Here is a 26,747-nt window from a genome sequence, read left to right as displayed (position 1 = left end):
TCAGTGAAATAGTATCATTATTTTGTGCAAATAGCCCATGGGTTGTGTTTGAAAGATAATTTGAAAGGTAGTGTGGATTATGCAGTAGGGCAAGTTATGTGTCAATTTTCAATTCCAATATTTTCCGATACAAAATTAAAATATTAAAACAAGCAAAACTCAAGACAAAATCCTGTTTAAAAGCTTATATTTTAATTTAATTTTATTTTTGATATTACAATTACTTTCTGTTAATTTTTTCCAATTTAATATTTTAAATTTTATACAAATGTTAGTTTAATTTATGTAAAATGTACAAGTACAGAAAGTAAATTGAAAGTTAATTTCATCTTTAGTTTTGATTTCATTAATTATTATTTTGAATTAAATTTAATAATTATTAAATAAAATTATTAAATTTAATTCAAAAATTATTGTAATTATTAGTTAATGTTTGCATAAAATAGCAGTCTAATCATTGCTTTTAGTAAAAAATATTTTATAATAATTATTAATAGCTAGCCAAACAATAGTCCAAATAATCCTGAAATTAATATGATTATTGTAGAATATTTGCATTTGGTTGTTTACGTATGTCTACAATTATTTTTTTTAACAAAAATGAAACAGAAAAAGTAATATTGTAGTGCTTGAGATAGCAAATTCTAAACTGGATACAGTAATTACAGTCGAGTCTGCATAAGTCGACACCTGGATAACTCAACACCATTGGTTAAATAGTCAGTTTCTGTGGTCCCAGCCAACTTACATAGGCATTAATGTTAAAAAACTCTGGTTTACTCGACACCGTTTAACTCGTCACCACTGGATAAGTCAACATACTTTTGCTGTCCCACACTCCGATAAGTCGTCACCCCCTCTTGAAAAAATGAATTCACTCCACACGTGTGGTGCAAACTCATTTTTTTCAGGAGGGGGAGTCGATTTATTTATTAATATATAATTAATATATTTAATAATATAATAATATATTAATATTAATATACATATTAATATACATATTAATAAAAATGCCTTAACATTTTATGTATTTTTATGTATAAAATAATAACAGATAAACAAAAAGAAAATATACAATTTATATCAATGTCACACCAGAATCAAATTTTGCATTTTCTCATGCCAGAGGCATTAAGAATCCTTAGACGTTCTTGCCAACGATTGACAATTGCGAAGATGATGTTTTAAAGGCATTCGTGATCGTTGAAAAAGAAAGTCGAGACAGTTAAGTGCTTAAAACAAACAACACTAAACGAATTTTTCAGTTTTTCATCTACAGAGTAATTGTAAATGGAGGACACAATGTATTTTAAGCCTATGCTTCTGTATAATGCACTAATGTATTTTCCTAATTGTAGTTTTGTGGTTTTTTTCCCAACTTCGCTTTAGTTGTCACATCGGATAACTCGACACATTTCCACTTCCCCTTGGGGTGTCGACTTATGCGGAGTCGACTGTATATTGCTTCTAACATTGCGCTATCATTATACAGGTGCTCTCCTACTTATGAACAGGGTTAGGTTCTCGAGGTTTTGTCATAAGTTGAAAACTAACCTAGAAAGTGCATTTGTTCACAGAATAACAATGTATTGTCAGTGTTTGATCCTTCAATGCACTTAATAGAATACATTATGTTCATTTACCCTTGCTACTCCTTAGTAGTGCTTAGTAGTGAGTGTTTCAAATACAGTCTTTTTCACCTAACACACTTAGTTTTATAATGTTAAGGTTAGTTTCCACAGTCAGTAACAGAGCCACACTTGCATTTATTTTCACTGCTAGATTATTTACTATTATGTCTTGGTTGCATTTTTGAAAATACTAATCATAAAAGTTTATAAAAATTGCTAGCAATATCAAAAAATGCTGTTACTCTAATGTTACTGACTTTGGCACTACCTCACAAGTGGCAATGGGATGTCAGAGTTTGTGCAAAAACAAAAAATGATGATACACAATAGAAATAAATCCACATTAATTATTTATTAAAAATTTATTATTTATTTCTGGCTAAAGACTGACTTCAATGCCATCCCATGACCGGTGAGAAAACTTCAGAATTTGTGCAAAATTTAAATTTTAGACATGCAGTCAAATTGTTTGTAAGTGTGAAAGTTTGTAAATGGGGAGCTCCTGTATTCTGGAGGTATGGTATATATGGTAAGGCAGGTTATACTGTAAGACAATTTATTTTCATTCTTGCAATCTTCTGCAGGTTATCCACAACAAATTATGGTATTTGTATTTTAGATTGCTGAAATTAAAAAATTATTACAACTGAAGGGATTGTTTTGTTTGAAAAAGTTTTCATTTTGATAGTTGTTATGCTATCCAAGCTTAAAGATAGTACTTCAAAGAAAATTTCTTTACTTCAAAAGATAAGATTTATAAACATAATGTCAGGAAATGAAGCAAATAAACGAATCTAACGATGCACAGAAATATACAGTTATATGTAACACGAATAAAAGCTGGACGAGGGGAGACACTGTGCCACACAGAGCGATAGCACACCAAACAAGACGGTGACCTATGACCAAAAAAATGTGAAGCTCGCCAACATAGTGCCATCTAATACAAAATACGTCTTAGTGACTTAGCACACAGGGATTACATTTTTACTTTCTTTCACACATAAGAATTAAATATTTCAAAGGATTGATTATATTTTGTTTATTAATTTAAATTTTTGATAAAATTATTGACAAAAATTATTTACAGGCTATTTAAAGTGTTTATTGTGGTTGCTTTTAATTTTGCTTTATCTAAATTACAGTTATATATATAAATATGTAACCATATTTTAGAACCTTATTTTAGAAAATATGAAATTAAATCTATCATATAATATAGATAGATAAAGATTCAAAATTTTTATAATTATGTTTTTTAGTTTATAATGGTATAATTTAAAAATGTTCATATTTTAGAGGCGTAGAAGAAAAAAATTACCAAAAGACTTAGAAGGACTCATGGGAGCTGCAAATTTGGCATATGCAAGAGGTTTTCATGATGATGCTATCAAAATGTGTATGGAAATAATAAAATTTGGTAAGAGCAAATTAGCAAATTTTAATTTTTACTTTTATATAAAGTCAATAAGAACTATTTTTTGATTAAATAATAAATAAATGAAATAAATATATGACAAACATGTATAAGTTCAAAAAGTTACAAAATACTAATTTATTTAGTTATTATAGAATAATTTTATTTAAAAAAATTATTAGATGATAAGAGTAATAACAATTTTTACAAAAATAAATCAAACTGAATTATTTAGAAAACAACAGTTATCTAAATATTTCAGTTTAATTTCTCTACTTTTTTAAATAATGAGATCTTTTCTTTTTATCCTTGTTATTTTTTATATAAATAAATATATAATTTGTAATGAAAGAAATATCAAGCATAAATTTTAAGAGTAAAGTTTTAATTGGGTATAAATATTTTTGCATTTTATAGTTTTACTAATTATGATTTCAGTTAGTATATTTCCTTTAATCTAAGCCACACATTTTCTTAAAACATAATAATATTTAAAATTACACATTAATAATCTGTAATATTTATAAATATTTAAATATACAACACATTTATTGAAATGGGAATATTAATATTCCCATTTAATATGCCAATAGGATTAATTTATAAATAATATGTTATTAACATTAATAGCAAATATGAATGATAAACTCACATTACTATATAAATAATGGGGTTAATGTTTCTATTAAAAGTAATGAATTATTTTTCATAATTTTATTTTTAAAAAAATGAAATTTTTGAAAATTGAAATAGTATCTGTATTAATTAATGGTTGCAAGAGAATTTTTCATTAAAGTTTAAAACTATGATGAAAAACTATAGCCAAAGTACAATTCAGTGTAGGCTATTCATATAGTTGCTTTGTAGTAAATATATCATCACTTATATTTTCTATTTCATATAAATATTAATACTAATGTAGATTTTGTTAGATTTATAAGAATATACCAAATTAATATTGCATTTTTTAAGTTTTTGGTTTTGTAAATTAAGCCTGTGTAATAACAGATTTAATAATAATGAATTAGTTTATAAATTTTAATAAATTTAATAAAAATAAGTCTTTTTTCACAATAGCATATATATATATATATATATATAATATTGCATATATCTCTTATTATGACTTTTTGATATTAATTTTTAATATCTCTGACATATGCTACATTCATTTTTAATATTTCAACATATCTCAGTCTTGTTCCTTAATAAAATTTATTCATATTATTACATTAACATTTTCAAACTATTAATTTCATAACTAACCTGAAAGATTTTTTTATAGAACCATCTGCTCCAGAACCATTTCAAACTTTGAGTATGTTATATGAGGATATGGGAGATATGGAGAAATCTTTTCAGGTAATATGATTTTTTTTATTCTATTTTTATTGAGCAATAGTTATTTCAGTTTTGCTATCCAAATTTTAATTTATATTAATTTCTTAATGAGTAAAATAATTTTTATATTTATGAATATTAATTAGTTTTTGTTTTGATTACTCTGTATATCAATCAATTTTATAAATTACATTTTTCTTTTAAAATATTTGTAAATTGAAGCCAACAAAACAAATAAATACAAAAACACAACATAAACATTTTTTTTTTTTTTTTTTGTGTAATCTTCTGTTAGCAAATAATTTAAATGAATTTTTTATCCAGGCTTGTTATATTTTATTATGTATATTTTTTAATAATATTTATTTAACATTTTCAATAATTCAGTTTCTTAAGCCAAGACCTGTCAAGAGAGAATTATATAAATATATCTTAACTCTAACCTATTCATCCAAAATAACTATTTTGAAAAAATATATTTTAACATTTTTCTGTAATGTTGATTAAGATATCTTAATGCATAAATATCTTGTAATTAAAATTTTTTAAATAATATTTTAATAATAATATATATTTTATTAATAAATAAAAAAATATATTTATAGCCCATATTATAAGGGCTAAAAATAAAAGTCGAGGTTTTCATAGAGGCAACTGCCTAACTTGTTCAAATATTGAAAAAGTAATATTTTTCAAAATTTGGTTAAATTTAAATGAAATTTAGAGATTGCAACCAAAATTTGAAACAATAAATTTTCTTTATTTTGAGCAAAACGAGGAATACAATACTAAGAATTTAAAATTTACAGTTGGTAATTTCCATGTTACAATGTCACATAACAGTACAGTGGAACCTTGCTTAACAAGCACCTCACATAACGAGCAAATCAAATTTTTAAAAAATGACTCGCTTAATGAGTGACATTTTGCATAATGAGTGATGAGGAGAGGGGAAATCATGGATTGTGCACATGCTCCATCCTGCTATTATCTGTGATTTTTTTTTTGTTTTTTGTTTTCTGCAAATCGAATTGGCATTCCAGGTTGGTTCATTCCATGCTAGAAGAAAAGATGATGATGATTCACACTCCTTAACAATGTATATTGTATAATTTTCTTTGAACAAATGTTATACATAAAATACCATATTTACTCGCATATAGGATGAGGTGTGACTTTAAAGATCAAAATAAAGAAAATTAGATTTATTAACACAATTCTAATTTTATTTCATTTAATCACAAGTAAATTATCATCAAATGCATGTATTAAGGCAAACAACCATGTTTTCTTGACACTATCACCTTTTGTCTACTCGGACTTGCCCTCCAAGGCTTTGTTACAATTCTCCTCTTTTTCACTCTTACTCCACAAAGCATTGTCCTCTGATCTGTCAAGTGAATTTAAAATGCAGTATTTCCTGAATGACTGCTATCAGCTTTTGAAGAATGCTTTTCGATGCACCGGATACCCATGTAGCAAAACCAAAAAATTATAATGCACAACAGGAAAAAGTTTATTTTTAATGATTTAGAATGTACAAATATTCATTAAAAATACCAATTTAACAAATATGAAATAACCACATTTATAATCATTGCTATGTGACCAGCTATTTTTGGATCATCCCTTTAAAAGATTCACCTTGACCTTGATAGCACTCTGTTATAATGGCAGCATGAACTATACATGGTTCACAAAAATTATTGCAAAAATGCAAAGTATCCTTTGCTTCATATATAGGACGACCTAGGTTTTTGAAGCAGTGAAAAATGAATAAAAATCTTGTCTTAAATGCAAGTAAATACAATATTTGAGTTTTAACTTATGTCATCTACTGGTACTTTATCAATTAACAGGACTTATTATACTGGATTTATGGATGCAGAAATATGATATTTGAGTTTTTTTTTTTTTTGGCATGTAATGCATTATCATATTTTACATTAATTTCTATGGAAAAAATTGTTTTGCATTACAAGTAAAGTTCTGGAACGAATTATGCTCATTAAGCAAGGTTCTACTGTACATAGAAATACAGTCAAACCTGTTTTTATGCGGGGGATAGGGACCACATAAAAGAAAATGCATAAAAAAAAATCGCGCAAAACTTCACGAGTGGCTATAAAAAATAGTTTTCGCAACACAATTAAAAAAATATTTTTTTTATGTGGTGAATAGGGACCGCATAAAAAAAGTCTCACGTAGAAAATAACTCGAAACCGTACGAAATAACTAGGAATTGCTTTTTTAACTCCTTGGGCCTTTTTCTGCAACACCTAATGGGGGAAAAAATCCTCTAAGAATTTTAATTTTTATATTAATTAATTATTTCCACTTAAATACGAATCTAACATTAAAAAGTTAAAAATAATCGTTAAATAATGATTTTATTTGATAAATATAGCTGCAGGAAGTGTTATTTCATTTAACAAGGCATGAAATTTCACACCTGCAGTCTAAAGCTGGAGGGGAGCTAACTCACCGCATTTGTTCAAATATAACATAATATTTATGGTTTTTATGCTATTAAAATAAGAGGGGACCGAAATAAACGTATGAGAAAAAAATTTTACTGAATAAAAAATGAAAAAACCTGCTGATGTCATAGAAAACAACCAATAGAGTTTTTAAAAATTTTACAGGAGTCAATTAGGTTCCAATTTGATTGAAATTTTCATATACTGCACAAAACAAATCGCACAAATAAAAATCGCACAGAAAAAGACCGCACAAAAACAGGTTTGACTGTACTCACTCAGTGGAATATTAATGTGCTTTTTCGATTCTAATTGTCACCTGATTTTTATGGTATCAAAACCTGAAAAAAAGTTTGTGAAAAGCTTGTGAATGTAATGCAGCTCTCTATCACTGAATACATAGTCATGGGAAGTCAATGTATTCAAACAGTAAGGCATTTTTGAAGAGCATTTTATTTTCATGTTTACATGAAAATAAAATGCTCTTCATAAAATTCTCTAGTGTTTTATGATGTCCATATTTTTGAATATATTGATTCATTACTCCATTAGAAAGTACAGAAAATCTGGACTAATGCAAAAGCGACATTTTAACAAGGTCTTTATATTGCAAGGTCTTTATATGCATAAGCATGAAAGTTTTCAGATACACAATATCACACTAAAATATCTACATACATGTTCTTCAGCATAGTGATTAACTTGGCTTTGTGATTGATTCTAATGCACACACCAATTCTACTGTTCACTCCAATTTTTAAGATTCAAAAAGTCCAAAAAAAAAAAAGATGTGCATTAGAATTAAGAAAACACAGTAATTATTTTTGGTAAGCATTCTCTTCCTGTCAACCTGCAGAAGAAGTTGATTTTGTATTCATCCTGGGTATGGAATCAGTTGTATTCTTTGATCACGGAAAGTGTATTCTGCTGTATCATTAATGTACTTTATGGACCTGATGCACTTTCCTGTTGCAATGTAGTTCATGTCAGAAGGTCAGAGTTCAGAATTTCATTCTGTGAATTTTGAATCAAGACCATATATGTCAAAAATCCTCAAAATGTTGACTGACACAAAATATTCTAATTTCAATATGTAACTGGTTCAAATACCATTATTTTCTAGGAATTATCACATCTACAGACTCTAAAAATACTAGCCAATCAACAACTTTATTTTACTTATTTTGGAAATTACAATATTTTTCCTCAGTGGGTTTTCTTTCATACAGGCTAAACAAGGCACAAACACTTTTTCAATACTCAATTTTCAGTACTCTAGTAAATATACAATAAATACATTAAGTTTACAATTTACAACTATACAACTACTAAAAATTTTTAAAAATGTTTAATTCACATGATTTTTCAATATTCCAATTGTTTTTTACTAATTTCTATAATAAAATCATTTTTTCTTATCTTTAAAAAAACATATTAAATTATTTAAAAAATTAACCTAATTATAACATCAATTATTGCAGTACTTGTGTTCCTTTCCTTATCCACAGTCCTTGCTGTCATTACCTTCATTCTTTACTTTTCCACCTCATTTACCAACACTCCTACTGCAACTGGAACACCTTTCCTGCCTCAAATTCCACCAGAAACCAATTCCACGACTTATGTAAATTTACTCCATCATTCTCATTCATTAACAATAAAAGATTTTTATTTTAAACTATTTCCAGATGTTCATATAACTTTCTCTTCATCATATTCCTCTCTGATTGGACTATCCTTAATGTATTAAGAACAATCTGAGATTCATTCATCACACAATGTCTAGCAACACCTGAATTTTTAGTCATATTGCTCTAACATGTTCTTACATAATTCTCTTCCTGTCTCTCTGATGTAAGTGAGTGGCTCTTGACAATCACAATTAAATCTATATACTTGCCTTTTTTAATAAGTCATTAATTTTATCTTCCTCTATTATTAGTATCTTTGTTTTCTGTAATACTTGTTCTACTGTAATTTTTTGGTCTGGGATCAATACTATATTATATTGATAAAATATTTTTTTAATTTGCTTGAAAAGTTTCTGAATATACTGTAAGTTATTTTGCCAAATGTCTGGTTCTCTAATTTTACTCTCTCTTCTTTTACTATTTCTTCTTTTCTTTTACGTTTTAATTTTGTGAACTAATTATTTAATATATGTTTATTGTATCCATTTAACAAAAACATCTTGATAACCTCTTTTACTTCCTCTTCTTTTTTTAGTATTTGTATTACTATTAATTTTATGAATATATCCCTCAAACATATTTCTCTTTATATATATAAGGACTTGTGATTTAAAATGTACTACCTTTGGCACTGTGCATGATTTTACATATTTTTCAAACATCAATGATCCCAACTCATTAATTATTAAAATATTCTAAATTTTTCTCCAAGATGCTATCCTAATTGACTGTCATTCATTTTGGAGAGTTCAAATCATTTTGGCTTTTGCATCTATTGTACTCTTTTGTCAACTCTTTGTTGAAGTACCACAGATGACCAGCAAAGGTAGCTGTGGAGTTTGCAGTCTTGTACTGTTGGAAGTTCTTCAATAGCACCATGTCATTTAAAAGAGCAGCAGTTGGAAGTGTAGCTTCAAATCACACCTTTTAAAAAGAATCTCACAACAAAAGTGCTATGTCCTATAATGCAGTTTTCTCTTTTTTTTTCTCAACAGAAACTGTACCTTGAACATTGCATTTTGATTGTATAAATGGTTTTGGCTATCAACAAGTCTTATGCATTGCACCAGGAGCAAGAAATCTAATTCCATGATGAGGCTCACTTCCAAGAAAGATGATGGAGATATTCTTGAGTTCTTTGTAATCATTCAGGCTGCTGATTGTTCAGTTGGTTCATAGAAAAAATGAATATTTTGTCTTGAGTGTTGGCAATAGCACTGGCAGTGAACTACTGTGATCTGAAAAATTGCAATATGTCACAATGCTAAACAAACTAACCAAATTTTAGCAAAATTTTTTTTCATAATGGAACAGATTCAGAATGTGCCCTGTCAAACTTTCCAAAACTTGAATAAAGACCACCCTAATGTATATATTTATATGTATTATTTATTTATTCAACAAAATCATATTGTGATAAATTATGACTCAAACAACTTTTGTATGAAATTTTAATTGTTCTGAGGAATAAGGAAAACAGATTTTAATGAAATTATTCACTAGATAGCTGTGTGTATGATGATTTGTTAGATATCTAGTAATGTTTGATAAAATATCTAACAGTAATTATTTATTAGATTAATATTAGTATTTTCAAAACTGTTTTGATTTCTAATTAAAAGTAATTGATGAATGTTTGAAAGTTAAAAAAATATTTTGATAGAAATGGAAATTATTGTTTATAATTTTTGAAAATTTATTTTTATTTTTTAAGATATTTTATTAGATTACTAGTTTACATAATTTTTTAAATGAAAATGAAAATATTTACTTAATTTTTAGTTTAATATGTTATAGACAATGTAGTTCTGGACACTATTGTTTATTTATTTTTTACTTTTCTGACTATTATAACAGAGGGAAAGTATGGCAATCTGGCAAAAAGTGACCCCCTCCAAATTTTTACATTTTTGGACTTGGGACACTTTGAAATGTTGAGAATGAGAAATGCAAAAAAGTTTTGGGGTAATTTCTGTATAGGGGTGTGTGTGGCATGATTTTGTTCACTCTCTTTGAAGCTTAATAACTCCCGTGCTTTTTGTTGAAAATTTCTGAAATTTTGCAGGGAGGTTTGTTTTTTAAGGGGATTGTTGCTATTAAATTTTGGTGGTTAAAGGTTGAGGGGCTTGACCTTTAACCACCAAACACTCGTCATTAGCATTTACAATTTTTTAACTCATTCCTGCCCTCCAAATTAAGGTTTTTGCTGTTTTATAATAGTTGAAAATATAAAAATATTTGTTATATTTTTAATAAAATATAACAAATGGTGCCACCAAAATTTTAAATGTTGTTGGGAAAGTTGAGTAACTTGTTGCTGGTTTATTTTGTTATTTTTTTTTTTAATGGAAAAAAGATAAACAATTGTGTCAAGAATTACAGTTGCATTGCACCAGGTACAGTTGCTTTCAAAGTGTTTCAAAGTGTCCATACTAAATTCAAGATTATTCTCTTTTTTGGTCTTGGGGACTAATTTTCTGTGTTGCATGAGTAATGAATAATTTCATTAATATATGATATGAAATAAAAATATATAAAATTCATCTTTGTAGATATTAAAAAATGAATTTATTAAGTATCTAATAATCCATTTTATTTATATTGTGAAAATGAAGTTTGTAAAAATTATTTCTATTAAAATGTAATAATTTACTATTAATTTTATGACATTACTTCTTATTTTAATTTACTACTTATTAATTGTGATATTTAATATATCATAATTTATATTTTATAATAATTTAATATTCTTTTTGCTTAGTTTTCATTAATAGGTGCTTACCTTAATCCTAGTGATTCTGATGAATGGAATAAACTAGCAGAAATGGCTTTAGAACAAGGAAAAATCAAAGATGCAATTACTTACTATTCACATGGTAAGATTAAATTTAAAATAAATGTAGAAATATAAAGCAATTAGTTTATTTCTTTAATTTCAAATTTATATGTATTATGGATTTTAGCTATCAAATACGATCCTGAAAATATTCATTATTTGTGGGAAAGATGCAAATTATATGAACAATTGGGAGAGAGGAAGAAAGCATTAATTGGTTATGAAGCTATTTTGAAGCAATTAAAACCTGAACAAGAACAACAATATGTTCAACTTTCAAGAGAAACTACAAAAGTTGGTAAAATTTTCAAATGCTTTCACAAAATAGTATCTTTCAATTCTAGTATAAATAAAATATGAAATTTAATTTCTGTGTAAATAATTAACTACTATTATTTATATTAATCTTATTAATGTATTTGTTAGAGTTGCTATATAACAGCTGTGTAATTCATTTTCAATGATAAATAGAAATTTTGTTATGTATTTTTTTTTTTTTTTTCAAATACCCTGTATATAATTATTGATGATTATTATTGCCTTACCATCCTTATTCAGTTTATTATATATTTGTCAACATGGACATTAATCATTAACAGGACAATTATACTGGTGTTAAGCATTTACACAAGAATGGGGAAATGTTTTCAGAGAAAACAGACTTTCTTTATTAAGCTACCTGTACACATATAACGATTATCATCTGTGTTTCGGGCTATCATGCCCCTCATCAGCAGGATTACAAGGATTACAATTTTTGACTATAAATAATAAATAAATAAATAAGAAAATAAATAAATAAAAATGGTTTGCTAACAATAAATATATAAATTTACGATATACAGACATCCTATCACCAACAATAATTGGTTTTTATATTTAATTTTATTTTGCTTCATATTCCTATGTAAAAATTTAAAATATTTCATAATTAAAAACATGTTAAAACTACCAATACTGTTAAAAAATTTACCTTTATAATGTTCATTCTATCAAGTTACACAATACTGACACACATTGAACTTAACAAGCTATTAATACTCATTTGTTATCTAAGATGGCTATCCATGATTAGTGGATTATTCTGCCTAAGTTATTGTTTATTCTATTTTTTTCCTTTTTTATATTTATATGTTCATATAACTGCCTTTTATAATTATTTGGTTCTTTTTTCTTTATTTTTACTGTATCAATTTTTATTTGACAACCATAATTATTGCAGTGTTCTGCCACTGCAGAATTTGCATAATTACCTCTGATAGCACATATATGCTCCTTTATTCTGATTTCTAATTTACGTTTTGTCTCCTCTATATAAGTTTTAGTAGGATCACAAATGCAATTAAACAAATAAACTTCTTTTTCATCCATTAATTCAAATTTTTTATCTGACCTATAATATAAATATCTTTTAAATAAGTTATTTTTCTAAGGGATTAAATTTACTTTATCTTTCAGAATACTTTTAACTCTTTTAAATATTTTTGGTATATATATATATATAAATTTACACCCTTTTTGTCTTTATTAAAATTACTATTTTTATTAAGTCTGTTTTCTCTGAAAACATTTCCTCATTCTTGTGTAAATGCTTAACACTAGTATAATTGTCCTGTTAATGATTAATGTCCACATTGACAAATATATAATAAATAATTATTGATATTTTATATAACATATTATTTTTTGTTTGTTAGGAATTTATTTACTATGTAGATATTAATTTATTATATATTACTCTTATTAAAATAATTGTTATTTATAATTTTGTAATTTATTTTTCAATTATTTAGTTAAAAGTTTAAATTTTTAAATGAATTCACAGCTTTCTCAATTCCTAGTAGAAGTCATATATTTTTGTTAATTTGCATATTAAAGGTAAAGTTTTTGAAAAATAAATAAAACTTTATGAAAAATATAATTATGATGAGCACAATTCAAGTTTAATTAGTTTGCATAAAAATTATTTCACATTTCCAGAACCATAGCAGTTGCCATCAGAAATATTTTCCTCTTTTTATAATCTGTTTTTTTCTTATAAATTTTGAATGAAATGAAATTTGTTCAAATTATTACTCTATTTTAAATTATTTCATTAATAATATATGGCAGTGATTCTTAACGGGGGGCTGCGGTTCCCTGGGGGTCCATAAGAAGTTTGCTGGGGGCTGCCAAATTATGCAAAATTTCCTTCAGAATATAATAAAAAGAAAATTGATGTATAACCGAATATCATATTGAAAAGTGAAATACAGTAAGAAAGATAAAGTTTTCCTATTTAGTTTTATTAATTTATTTTTTATTTCTTCCTACAAAACAACTTCGTTAGTACAGAAGAAGTAAATGCAAATATGCTACTTACACCGCAGTATTTACTTCTTTTATTCCAAAGCAGTTCTAAGAAACTATTAATGCTTAGAATTTTAAAAATAATTAGGAAAAATAATAAGCTTTGAAAATTTAAATATTTTTGCAAAAGATATGCAAAATATTTACGACAAGTTGTGAGTGTTTTAGTTTTAGTTTAATTTTAGCATCGACTTTGGATCGATTTATAGACATGTTTCTTATTTTATTTTTTGTTAAAAATTAATGAGTTTTCATGTTTAATTGTGAAGTTTGAATGTTATTTAAATAGATAATGAAATAATAAAGTTATGATTTACATTTATTATGTAAAAAAAATAAAGCAATAATAAAAAAAATCAATTTATTATAGATAATATAACAAATATAAATTATTATTAAAAAATGGGGGTCACAAAAAAATTATAAAATATTTGGTGGGCCACGAGTATAAAAAGGTTAAGAACCACTGATATATAGCATTTGAGAATTTCTAAAAAGTTAATATTTGTTGAAGAAATTTTTTGAATTTAAAAAGATAAGGAAATGCTTCATGCATTGAATTATTTTAAAGTATGAATACATATATATTAGTTTTAACATACTAACTTATATTGTTATTGACATGAGATGAAGTTTAGTCTAATAGTATCTTTAGCCATAAAACTAATTAATTAATTATTTCATTATTTATTTTGAATTATTTTTGAAATAAATAATTTTGAAAGTAAACGTACATTTAAATAATATATTTATAAAATTTACATTCATTGTGATATTTTTTTATTTTTAGCAATATCATGAGATTGGAGATGTATCTTCTGCTATTCATGTAATGGAACAAGCATTCAATAAATGTTCATCTCTAATTACTTCAGAAGGTGATGTTTCAAAATATTCATAGTTATATATGAATAATTTAGTTTTATTCTAAATAGTAAATTATTTATTGTTTAAACACATCTGCTCTGTCAGATATATACTTGATTCTTATCCATGTACATAAAACACTATTTTTGTATTATAAAAGTTGAAAATTATGTATGGTAGATTCTTTATTGTTATCAAAATTTGGTTATTGTTATTATTTTTGAATAAATAGGCAACTTTAATTCTCTTTTTGTGCTATCAGTCTTAATCAGGCCTTCAAATCTTAAATATTAATTGTTCTAATCATTATTTGCTTATAATTACTGACACTATGCTAATTGTTGTTAAATTTGGTAACAGAGAAACAATATCGGAAGAATCATAAAATTAATAATTAATAAATTTTAAAATTATACAATTTTAATTCTTTTAACATATTTTATTAATAAACTTATAAATGAACACCTTTACTTTCTAACAACATTTCATACAGCTTATTCAAACGTTTCGGATTTATCGATAGGCTTTTATCAGGCTCACAATTGAATTAGGTTACTTTTGAATTACAACTGCAGTCATTTAATTCAATTGTAAAGCAATTGAATTAGATGACTCTGTTTGTAAGAGCATTCCAATTCAAACTCACAGATTTAAAATTATTTAGATAAATTTAAAAATCGTATATTGTCAGATGGCATGTGATGAAATGGAAGTTGGTGAGTAGTAGCATTTACTCATTTTAAGTCCTTTAATTTAGTTGTAGAAATCTGGCAACTGCAGATGCAGATTCAGCTCCAGACAACATTTAAGTTTTACCATAGTTTTATGGAGTGAACTGTCACGCTGCATATAAATGGGGAGACCAGCATGCCAGAAACTCCAGGGCTAACCAGCAGGCCAATTAAACTGCAACTAAAATATAAAATTAATCAGATCTTACCAAAACTAGTTGTTAATTAAATGTTAAAGAAAACATTCTTCGAGTACAATTAAAATAATAACATTGTAATTTGGCTGACTTAAAGTCAGGAAGAGCATTTTTATTTACAAGACAATAAAACAATTAATGACTATCTGATTTCATGGTTCCCCCTTGTATAGATCAACATGCTGGACAATCTGCAAAAAGAATTGTAAGTGCAATTGTTTGAAATAGAAGTACATTATCAAACCATTTTATTTTATAAATTTATTTATTATCCATTTTTTATCACTTTATATAAATTTTATATAAACAATAGAAATAAATGTTTTGATCATATATTATAATTAATTAATTATAACACTAAAATTCAGGTGTATTAAACTATAAATAAAGGACAGGAAATTATAGAAAAGAAAATTAAATATCAATAAAAAAAAATTAACTAATAACTAATATTTACCAGTTTTTTACTATAACCACTGCACCTGTTCAGTCTGTTTTTACAATTTTCAGCTTATATTAGAAAGATTATAACAATACTTAACATGTAAACAAAATTAATGTTGTAACATTTTAAAAGTTGCTAAAGTATTGTCCATTTTATAGTATTATTGATTATAGTTGATATGCATTAATTTGTTTAATTCTGAAAAAATAAATAGGATGTGTCAAGAATATATCTTTTAGGTAGTTTGTGAGAAGCTGTTAGAGAATTTTTAATTATATATATGAAATTTTTTAAATACAATAAAACATAAAACCTGCCTAAATGGAAAAAATTTTCAGAATAAAGCAGTTTTTTTATGTTAAATATTACTAAATGCTGAAATCTTGTCCAATGTGAGAATGGAAAAAGATTTTTGGATACAAAGAGTGAAAAAGTGCTGAAAATGTTTCTAAAATTTTGAGCATCTTCTATGTGCAGTTTGTTGATTAATGATGAACAAGCTTCAGTTTTTATCACAACATTTTACTTTGTATCCATTGTTGTACCCAACACATTTTATGGTGAGGATGGATTTTACATTCTAAAATTGTGTACATAATAATAGCCATTCTATGTTTCCATTTTATCATTAGCTGAGTCAATAGACAATTGCTAAACAAGTGAACATGACTTTGAGAGTTGTTAGAATCTCATTCTCAGCAGAAGTAGAGTAAAACAACTCTCGGGTTGACACACAGCTTAAGGATGACTATTTAAATTAATTTTTAAATATTTGGGTAATTTTATTCTTTTTTAGTAGAATGTTCTTTGGACTCTCATCCTTTCACCTTTTCTGCACAAAATTCCCAATAGTATTAAATTGATTTTTCCCCATACTTGTCATGTGTTAATACTATATTCTTTATTTCGATGATTATTCAAAATTGTCAAAAACAAACCTTTTAAAAATGTGTGTGAAAAAGTCCAAATTGCACAACATCTAATTTTGCCAATTCTTGTAATTCTAAATTGACAAATGTTACTGCCATCAGAGTTTACAGTAGCTTTACTTTAAAGTTTTTAATTGCTTAATAGATACTTATGTAAAGATATTTATGTCCTGTACTTTTTCTAATAGTATATGTAGTTTTTTATTAAAATAAATTTATAAGTCAATGTCAATGCACACTTAAAATAGTGTTTATCCACCTTTTATTATTTATTTACATTTATTCTATTTTTTTATAAAATTTATATAGTTAAAAAAATAGTTACTTTAAAGTTACATAAACATTACAACACTTGCAAACTATAAATATATTTTTTAAAAATTTACACAATTTATTTTGTTGCTACAACAATTAGAATCCTTAAATTGGATATTTATCACATTCTTATAAATTTATAAAGAATGTTTTTTAATGTAATATGCATATTTAAAACATGCATATATGCACACACATGCATGTGCATGATAAAAATATTTGTCATGCGTTTTTTCTATTTAGGAGGAAAATATTTTATGCAATAAATATCTAAATATTTTAATAAAAATGAGAACAAGAATATTGAGCACTAAAATTCAATGAACACCCTGTGGTAATTTTAAAGATATATAAAACTATACAGTAGAGTCCCACTGGTCTGAACACCGCTAATCTGAACGTCCGCCTGAACACACATCGAGCACTAATTAAATATTAATAATTTGATAGTATCTTAATATCTCGACAGAACTTATATCGTAATTTTTCAAGCAGTTACATTGATATAAATATAAAAGTGACTGCATAAAATTAAAAGTTTGTCAAATTTTGATTTATTTTAAGATATATTTAATATTACCTGCTTATATTTTTATCAATTGATGAATAATTCAGTATTTTCATTCTACCAAATATATTTTTCCATCTGTTGATATTTCATTTTTCAAATTTTATTCTGAAGACTACAGAGAATTTATAAATTTAAATAAATAAGTAGCTAATTAATTATATATTATAAGTAACTTTTCAAAATATAAAAATATTGTGATTTAATATTGCTGATATTTGAAATAAAGAATTTGTTTTGAATTACTAATGATTGATTAATTAATTTCAGATGTGAATTTTTTGTTAGAATTGCAGATTAGTCAGCAAAAATATCTTGATGCTATAAATGTAGGTTATTTTTATTTATATTATCTATATAAGTAAATATCATTATTTCTATTAAATTGATTTTATTTTATTTCTCTTTATCATTTTACAAATAATGTTGAAATATTAAAAATATTTATTTAGCCATCAATATAAAATATTTATTAAGAAATTAAAACTTCATTATTTATTGCATAATAAAAATAAAGCTATTTGCAATTTAATCAAAATTTAAAAAATTACATTGCATTAAAGTGATGAAATACTGTTATTTTTTTAATGATGAAATTGAGAATACTTTCATTATTTGAAGTATCCCTTGTTTATAATAAATTTTATATTGAACATTATAATATGTAAGTATAATTTAAGTATGTTTTTCATTTAAAATTTTATTCAGACATTATCACTTTGTCAATTTTCATTAATGTTTTATTAATTTCATTGAGTAAAACTAAAAACTTGGTTGCTTTGTAAACTTGGTGCTAATGTAAACTTTTTACATTAAAATATAAAATAGATAAATATACTGAAACTACAAAATGTCATCATTTTCTACCATTCAAAACACCAGCAACAGGCCACCACAGTTTTTACTTATGGAAATAACCTTTTATTTGAGACTACATCTCCACAAAGAAAATGCAAAATGAATAAAAATGTCCTCTGATGATTATGCTAAAATCAAATTCACAATACAATTGAGTAAAGTTAAAAATTTGGCTGAAGGTAATTACATTAATATATAAAATATGTAATATATTGCAGCTATAAAATGTCTTCATTTTCTGTTGTTCTCAACACCAGAGGACATTTTTAACCATTTTGCATTTTTATTTTGTGGAGGCATAGTCTCAAATAAAAGCTTCTCTGTAAGATGAGATGGTTTTGGACTATCACTGGTGTTGTGAATGATGGAAAATGAAGACATTTTGTAGCATCAATATATTTATATATTTTAATTAATTTCATTGTTACAGTTAAGTTTCTAGATTATTTCTTGGCTATATTTTGAGCTTATAAACAATTAAACTATTATATAAACAAAGTAATTTTGCCTAAAGATTGTAGTTAGGCTGCCATTTTGTAACTAGAATTAGATTTTGAAATTTAATTCTAATAATTCAAAAGTTGACAAAGAGTCAAGGAAAGATATAAACATAATGGTTTACATTTGGTATTATAGTTATTGGTTATGGTGTTAACCTATGTAGTAAATAATCTAGATTGATACATGTCTCAAAACTGACTTAACAGAAATTTGGGTAGTGCAATTAGTAATGCAACTGCACAGTAAGTAGTAGTGGGTTTGTGTCCTACTCAAAGCTATCCTTTTTTCTTCCAAAATGTTTTAACATTATCAAATTAATGTTATTAATCTTAACACAAGATAACTGTCCTAACTGGCCTAACTGTCTACTTTAAAGTCATTTTAGGTTTATTTTTGAGGATATTTTAAGGTAACTGAACTGGGGATTTAGATTTTTGATTAACTATAGAAGGATGATAACTAATTGAAATCAAATATGTTAAATTTTCATAGATATATATCAAATTAGTAATAATAAAATAATATGAATATGTTATTTACATTATTATTTTGAGTTACTAGTTATTGAATTTAGAATAATAATGAATTTTTAAAGATGAATTGATGCTGTCAATGTTGGTTGAATTTTCAGAAAGATTAATTGGGAGTTATATTAAATTAATTTCATTGAATGATTTAAAAATTTTATAATTGTTTATATTTTAAAGATGAATATCATTTTATTTATTTAGATATTAAGAAATCATTGTGGTGTTTCACTAATATCAAAAACAACCAATAAAGAAGTATCTTTGGAAGATGGACTTCAAGATGTTGAATAGTAATAATTATTTATTAATTTTTCTAATTAAAAAATTAAATTAATCTTTATTGGATATATGGCAAATTTACATGTAATATACAGGATATTGAGAAAATATATATATCTGAATTAAAATAATGAGCATTTTAATGGAATTATTTTAGAAACATAATATAAAAATGTAAAATATACAAATTTTGAGTCTTTTTTGTATGTTCTTCGTTTTTTAACAGAAGTACACTAAAATTAATACTGGTGTAAAAAAAGAAAGTTTATTTTTCTATATTTAACTTTTACTTATTGATAAGGAATAGAAAATACCTGTTTTTATATTTTATGAATATAGAACTCATTTTGGAGATCATCCTTTTTATCAAAGCAAAGTTATTGGCATGACTTTGACCTTAAATTTCTTACACAGTAGAATCTGCTTATTGTAATCACTTTGGAATTGCCTATACTGATAGTATTAAGCAGAGTAAGTAATTATGATTACAATTAATAGATTCTACTGCATTTATAATACAATAAGTTCTGAATTTATCAGTATCTAATCTGCATTTATAATACAGTATAATAGAGTAGCTTGATTATCTAAGTCCCAATTAACTGAGGTTTTATATTATCCAAAGTGAACCTTTAAGTGAATACACTACTTTCTTATACGGTTGGTAACGAACGATTCAGACTGCAAACAAATTGGACAACGAACACTTTCACAAAAGATTTTTATGTTTGGATAACAAACACCTCACAGAACAAACATAAGAACAAGCAACATAAAATAATGAATATCAATTGATCTTTCCTTGTCTCCAGGTGACAATTTGAAACGTTTTGGAGTGCAATAGACATTGACATTGACACTCAACTCAATAACGATTGGATAGTATTCCTCCAAACTTTAAAACACTCCCTTGTAATTCCAGTCTTTTATTTACCTTTCTGATAGAATTTTTTATAGTCTTAATGAGACTATAAAAAATTCGTTGGGCATTCGTTAAGTTTTGCATCAGTTTTTATTTTTGAAAGGTGAGAGTTTAACTGTCCCATTGGATATTCATTAATGTTTTAACACCAAATTTTAAATTCTGTTTGGGTCTCACATTTAAATAATGTTTTGTGCACTAGTTGATTTCTGAATTTTTGTAAGTGCTTTTCTGAACTTTTTCTTTAAAGAAGAAACTGATAATATTATGGAGCTTAAAAAGAATGGCATGTCAAGAACTGTGGTCACCATAGAAACCAAGCAAGAGATGATAGCCAAGGTAGAGAGTGGGCAGAAGATGTCTGATGTTACTAGACAGTATGTCTTGAACAGATCTACAGTAGGCACAATCTTAGTTAAGGAAGATATAATAAAGAAGCTCAAGCAGCTAAAAGTGTAAAGAAAATCACATCTGAGAAACAAAGATGTGCCATCCATGTAAAAATGGAGAGATTGCTTTTAATTTAGCTAAAAGAAAAGGAAATGAAGAGAGATGTGACTAGTATGACTATCATTCAAGAGAAAGCTAGAGAAATTTTTGAAGAACTGAAGAAACAAACTCTATATTTTTGTCACATGAGGAGATAGAATTCAAGGTGTTTTGAAGCATGACAGTTCTTCTGAATGATGACATTTAAAATGTTTTGGAAAGAAAAATTTGATATTCTTGAAGCTATCTGGCTCATTCAAAAAACTTGGTCTGAAGTCATTCAATGACAGTTGAATTCTGCTTGGTGAAAGCTGTGTCCCTCCTGCATTCAGAGAGACAGAGATGATATCACTGAAATTATGGATGAAATTATGACAACTGCTAGAGATCTGAAATTGGAAGTGAATGAAGAAGACATTGAAGAGCTCATAATGGAACCTGAAACTGATTTGATGGCAGATGAATTCCAAGAACTCTTGAATGAAGAACCAAGAATCTCAGCAAGATGTGTTTTTGAAATTCTGCAAACGAAGACCAATGCCGACATCTGCCATTAAAGATTTTTTGAAGTTGGAGGATGTCAGAATAACTGTCTTAGAATGGCATCCAAACCAGGTTCAGGATAAAATGCTAGAGGATCTCTACAATGACAATGTTATTAATTACTTCCAAAAAATCCTGAAGATAGAAAAGCAATCGACATTGGACAGATTGTTTGATGCCCCACAAACGAGGGGGAACATGACTGATAAAAAATGCAAGACTATGTATGTATATATTATTACAAATAAATAAATGTAGTAAGAAAGTATATAATTTTTTATTTATTTTTTGGGGTCTCCAGAACAAATTAATCAAATTCCCATAAAAATCTGTGGTAAATTGATAATCGGTTAATGAACAATTCACGTAGCAAACATGGTCTTGGAACAGATTATGTTCGTTAACCGATCGCCCACTATTATAATTTATAAAAGAATGTTTAAAACAATAACATGTATTACAAAATGATTTGTTCTGTTACCTTTTATCATTTAACTTTAATGCAACATAAATCATTCATATTGAAGAGTAATAACTACAATATGAATGATTTACATTGTTATTCTTGAAACTATGTAAAAAAAATGCAATTTCCTAGATTTAGTTGAACTTATGCTTTTATAGACATTTTTTTAATTTACATCTTACCTGTTTTTAAATTTATTGTATGCTTTCCAATTTTATATGCACTAAGAAAAAAAACGAATTTTTTTTTTTTGATTAAAATTTTTTCAATATCACAAATGTCAAGTGTAGAGCCAATTTTCGTTTTTCATTTTGTGAATGCAGAGAACTTGAGTCCATTAGAGAGGACAGTGACTTATCCTTTCTCAAAGATTGTAACTTAAAGGAAGAATTATATCAATTCATTTTCCATGCAAGCTTTATTTTTATTCTAAAACTAAATAACTTTTTCCAGATATGTACGAAACATCATATATAGTTAAATTTAATATTATTTGATTCATGATGTATTCAAAATATATGTTTATCTAATAATTTATATGTTAATCTATTTTGATTTTAGTTCTCTCCTTTTAACCATGCTTATCCACATTATGTAAATAAATGTTTTTGATTTGATTTGAATTTGTTGTATGCTCTCCTGTTCCATCCTTTATCAACTTAAAGAATAGAATATAAATGCTACAATAAATTTGAAAACTGATTTAAAGAGAAACAAACAAAAAAACAACATTCATAAAAATACAATTCTTCAACTAAATTAAAGGAATATTAAAAATGTTAAAAATTTTATTCATAATTGTATGTTATTTTACTATCATTATATTCATTAAGTTTCTTGATGTGTTTTATCATTGTTTTGTTTTTTCATTTCACAGCTGTAATGTTCCAGATGTTTTGCCAATTGACCTTCAAATTAAGTTGGTAGTTTGTTTGATACATACTAAAGGATTGCATCTAGTTCCAGTAAGTTCAAAAGATAGATATTTAAATTTAAATTTTTTTATTAAATATGATCATTTAGTTTATTTTCATAAAAAGCAGTGGAAGAAATAACTTAATTTGAAAGTAAATTTTTTTATTAATAAATTAGATATTTTCAATATATATCAGAAATATGTCAAATATAAATAAAAATATAGAAAGTTTTACAATTTTCTTAATAATACAATTTTACAATCATGTTGAATCTTGATAAAACAAATAGAAGATCATTACTTAAGAATTTATAAAAATTAACTGTTTATTTCATAGTTTAAGAATTTTTATGAAATAATATTTTATAGGTTCAATTGTTTGACAGAAAACTTGACAGGAATTTCTTTTTATTTGTTTTAATTATAGTTATAAATAATTATAAGTTGTACAAATTTTGTACAGACTTAAATCAGTTATAAACTGAATGTAGTTACAGCAAAATTTCACATTAAAGTTATGATTTAGATACAACTGAAGTAATGTCACTATTTTCAATAATGTGAAGATTGTACGATACTTCTTATAAATTTTTTATTAATAGCTATAATTTTATCATTTAATTCATCTGAATAATTTAAATCTGAGAGACGATATAAGATGAAATATCATTGAAATTTGATTTGAAAGTAGGAAATAAAAGTTTTTTGAACTGATTTTTTGTGAATTGAAAGAATTAAAAAAAAAAACTTAATATGATTAAATATTTCTAATACATGAATGGCTAGATGTCCAAACAGCAAAGACTTCAGTTTATTACTATTGTAGGATCTGGGTCCAAATCTGAATTGGATTTTAAAAAGCTTTATTAATGATTTGACTTAAATGTGTCAGGTGCTGTCATACATTATCAACCTGTTTTTCAGGATCTTTGAATGCATGATAAACACGAAAAAAGATTTTCTTCATGCTTTCTATAATTTTTCTTACTAAATAAATTTACTTTGTAAAACTAAATCAAATAACTTATAATTTCCTTATTTTCTAATTATATATACAATAATTAGAAATAAAACTTTAAAATTCTATAAATAAAAATTTTTTACCATATTCATTTTTGTATAATTTTTTTGATTATCTTAAGTTAATCATAAACCATTTTATATTGTATATGGAAATTTATTAATAGACTGATACAAGTAGCATATTGTATCTCCCTGACTAAGTAGACTGATACAAAAGAAACATCTAAAAGTTATTTCATTGAATTAATTACAAATATAAATCGTTTTTATTTATTTTCATCATGTATATATAATAAAAATAAAAAAATTTGTTTTAGTATTTATATTTTCTATTTATTTTATGATTAAATATGAGTATATTAATAAATATTAGTTATGTTTGTATATTAAATAAATTAGGCATTAACAGAGCCATTAAAACAAGAAAATCCAGAAGAAGTAGGTGATCTTTATTTAGATATTGCAGAAGCATACATGCAAGCCAAAGAATATGCTCATGCCATTCCAATATTATCTCTCCTTGTTAATTCTCAAAATTATAACATGGTAAGTAAAGAATGAAAACAAGTATCTTAAAAGTTTCCTATTCTTATCTTGTGTATTTCTATTTTCAGGCAGCTGTCTGGCTTAGATATGGAGAGTGTCTTAATGCTGTTAACGAAAAAGAAAAAGCAACCGAAGTCTACAAAAAAGTAGTAGAAATGGCACCTTGTCATATAGGTGCTAGGTTTTCACTTTCAAATCTATTAAAACAGTCTGGTAAAACACAAGAAGCTATTATTGCATTAAAACAATGTAAGTTGTATTTTTGGTATACTTTAAATTTATATTTAACAAAAACATGATTAACGAGAAAGGAATTATTTTTAATGTCAATATTCAGGTAATATTTATTTTTAATTTTAGGTTATGAAGAGGGTCAGAAAGATGTTGCAATTGTAAGTATTTATTTTAAAAGTTTTTAATTTATTAATCTTAATTAAAACCTGAAAGTACAGTATTTTAACTGGTGAAGATTAATATGATTATTTATTTATTTGTTGGAAAATAGCATTCCTGGAATTAATCTATTTTCCAAGAATGGATTAATTTATGAGGACATATTACATTTAGTTATGTTTAGGTTGTATTAGTTTTATAAATGAGCTTACTATTATATATATATATATATATTTATTTATTTATTTATATTTATGAAATGTAATTATTTCAAAATTCAGTAACTTATTAAAAAAAGAAGAGAGGAAAGTTTTCTGCTATCATCTATTATTTATTTGTAATCTGAACTTGGCTATTATGGCAGCTGTAAATATGTTTATTCTTTTTCATAAATTGTTGAATTTTTGAAGTTATTTTATCTGTTAAAAAGTATATTTTTTTGATTTGTTTACATTCTTTAATAATAAGTAATTACTGGTTTTTCAATTACTTTTTATTGTTAATTCATTTAAACAATTATCATTATCACATTTCAAACAAAATGTTTCACTATATTTTGAAACAGCAGTCATTTATCAGTATTATTATTTCCATAAATTTTATGTTATATATATATGATTTGAATGTTGCTGACATTGTTGTATACTTCTGATTTGTTTATGTAATCTCTTTAATCAGTTTGAAGATGATACATGAGTGTATTGTGTTAAGATTGATTTTGAAATGAAGTGTGTTGTCTAGAAGTTGGATTGGCCTGTCAATTAACATAATGAGTCATTTTTCTTGATCACATCATTTTTGATCCTGATTTTTTGATATGAAGAAACATGCATGGCCACATTCCTCATGTCTGCCCAGGGTTTTTAGCACACCATGTTTTCAAATTTCAATTTGCAGAATCTTAGCATTCCAGGTTATTGTCAGATAATTCTGGATTATTAGCTACTTTTCAGAGGGTTCTAGATTAATGAACTTCTATTATATTTTATTTTTAACATCATTTACACATTTTATACATTTTTATATTATGTACAATTATACAATTAAATTTTAGAAAAATTATAAATGTAAATCATATGTAAATATTTTTAATATTATACATTTATCTAGGACTTGCAGTTATTAATGGAAAGATGCAATTTATTATATTTGCAAAAGTCATGGAAAGAATATATAGAATGTGGAATGTTGGTTTTATCAAGTCATTTTTTTCCAGTTCATAAACCTTCTGAATATTTTGGTAAAACATTATTCAAATAATTTTAAAATAAAATAAATTTATTTTGTAAAGATTTGATTTTTTTAAATATATGTAAATACAAAATTTAGGTAGATTTAAAAAGTTTTTTCTAATTTAATTCATAGTAAAACCTAATTTTCTGTGAATGAATTCATTAAATACTTAAACTAGTAATCTCAGCTGGATAAATATAACCTAAACCATGAAACCTTATGATCCAGCAGGAACTTTTGTATAATGTATA

General features: G+C 25.4%; 1 protein-coding gene across 1 annotated transcript in view; it reads left to right on the top strand.

Annotated features, from left to right (window-relative positions):
- Nucleotides 1-26,747, top strand: part of LOC136977866 (general transcription factor 3C polypeptide 3) — a 40,349-nt gene that overhangs the window by 5,862 nt on the left and 7,740 nt on the right. Inside the window, exons 6-17 of the mRNA XM_067273457.1 lie at nt 2,931-3,051; nt 4,334-4,410; nt 11,322-11,436; nt 11,524-11,690; nt 14,536-14,623; nt 18,068-18,126; nt 19,888-19,976; nt 23,263-23,350; nt 24,724-24,870; nt 24,939-25,119; nt 25,231-25,262; nt 26,374-26,503. Of these exons, the coding sequence (XP_067129558.1) occupies nt 2,931-3,051; nt 4,334-4,410; nt 11,322-11,436; nt 11,524-11,690; nt 14,536-14,623; nt 18,068-18,126; nt 19,888-19,976; nt 23,263-23,350; nt 24,724-24,870; nt 24,939-25,119; nt 25,231-25,262; nt 26,374-26,503 (1,294 nt within the window). The remainder of the gene's footprint in view (nt 1-2,930; nt 3,052-4,333; nt 4,411-11,321; nt 11,437-11,523; nt 11,691-14,535; nt 14,624-18,067; nt 18,127-19,887; nt 19,977-23,262; nt 23,351-24,723; nt 24,871-24,938; nt 25,120-25,230; nt 25,263-26,373; nt 26,504-26,747) is intronic.

The sequence above is a fragment of the Centruroides vittatus genome, unplaced genomic scaffold (genome assembly GCF_030686945.1).
Source record: "Centruroides vittatus isolate TY-2023 unplaced genomic scaffold, ASM3068694v2 contig_481, whole genome shotgun sequence".
Lineage (NCBI taxonomy): Eukaryota > Metazoa > Arthropoda > Arachnida > Scorpiones > Buthidae > Centruroides > Centruroides vittatus.
This window is presented reverse-complemented; position numbering and strand designations above follow the sequence as displayed.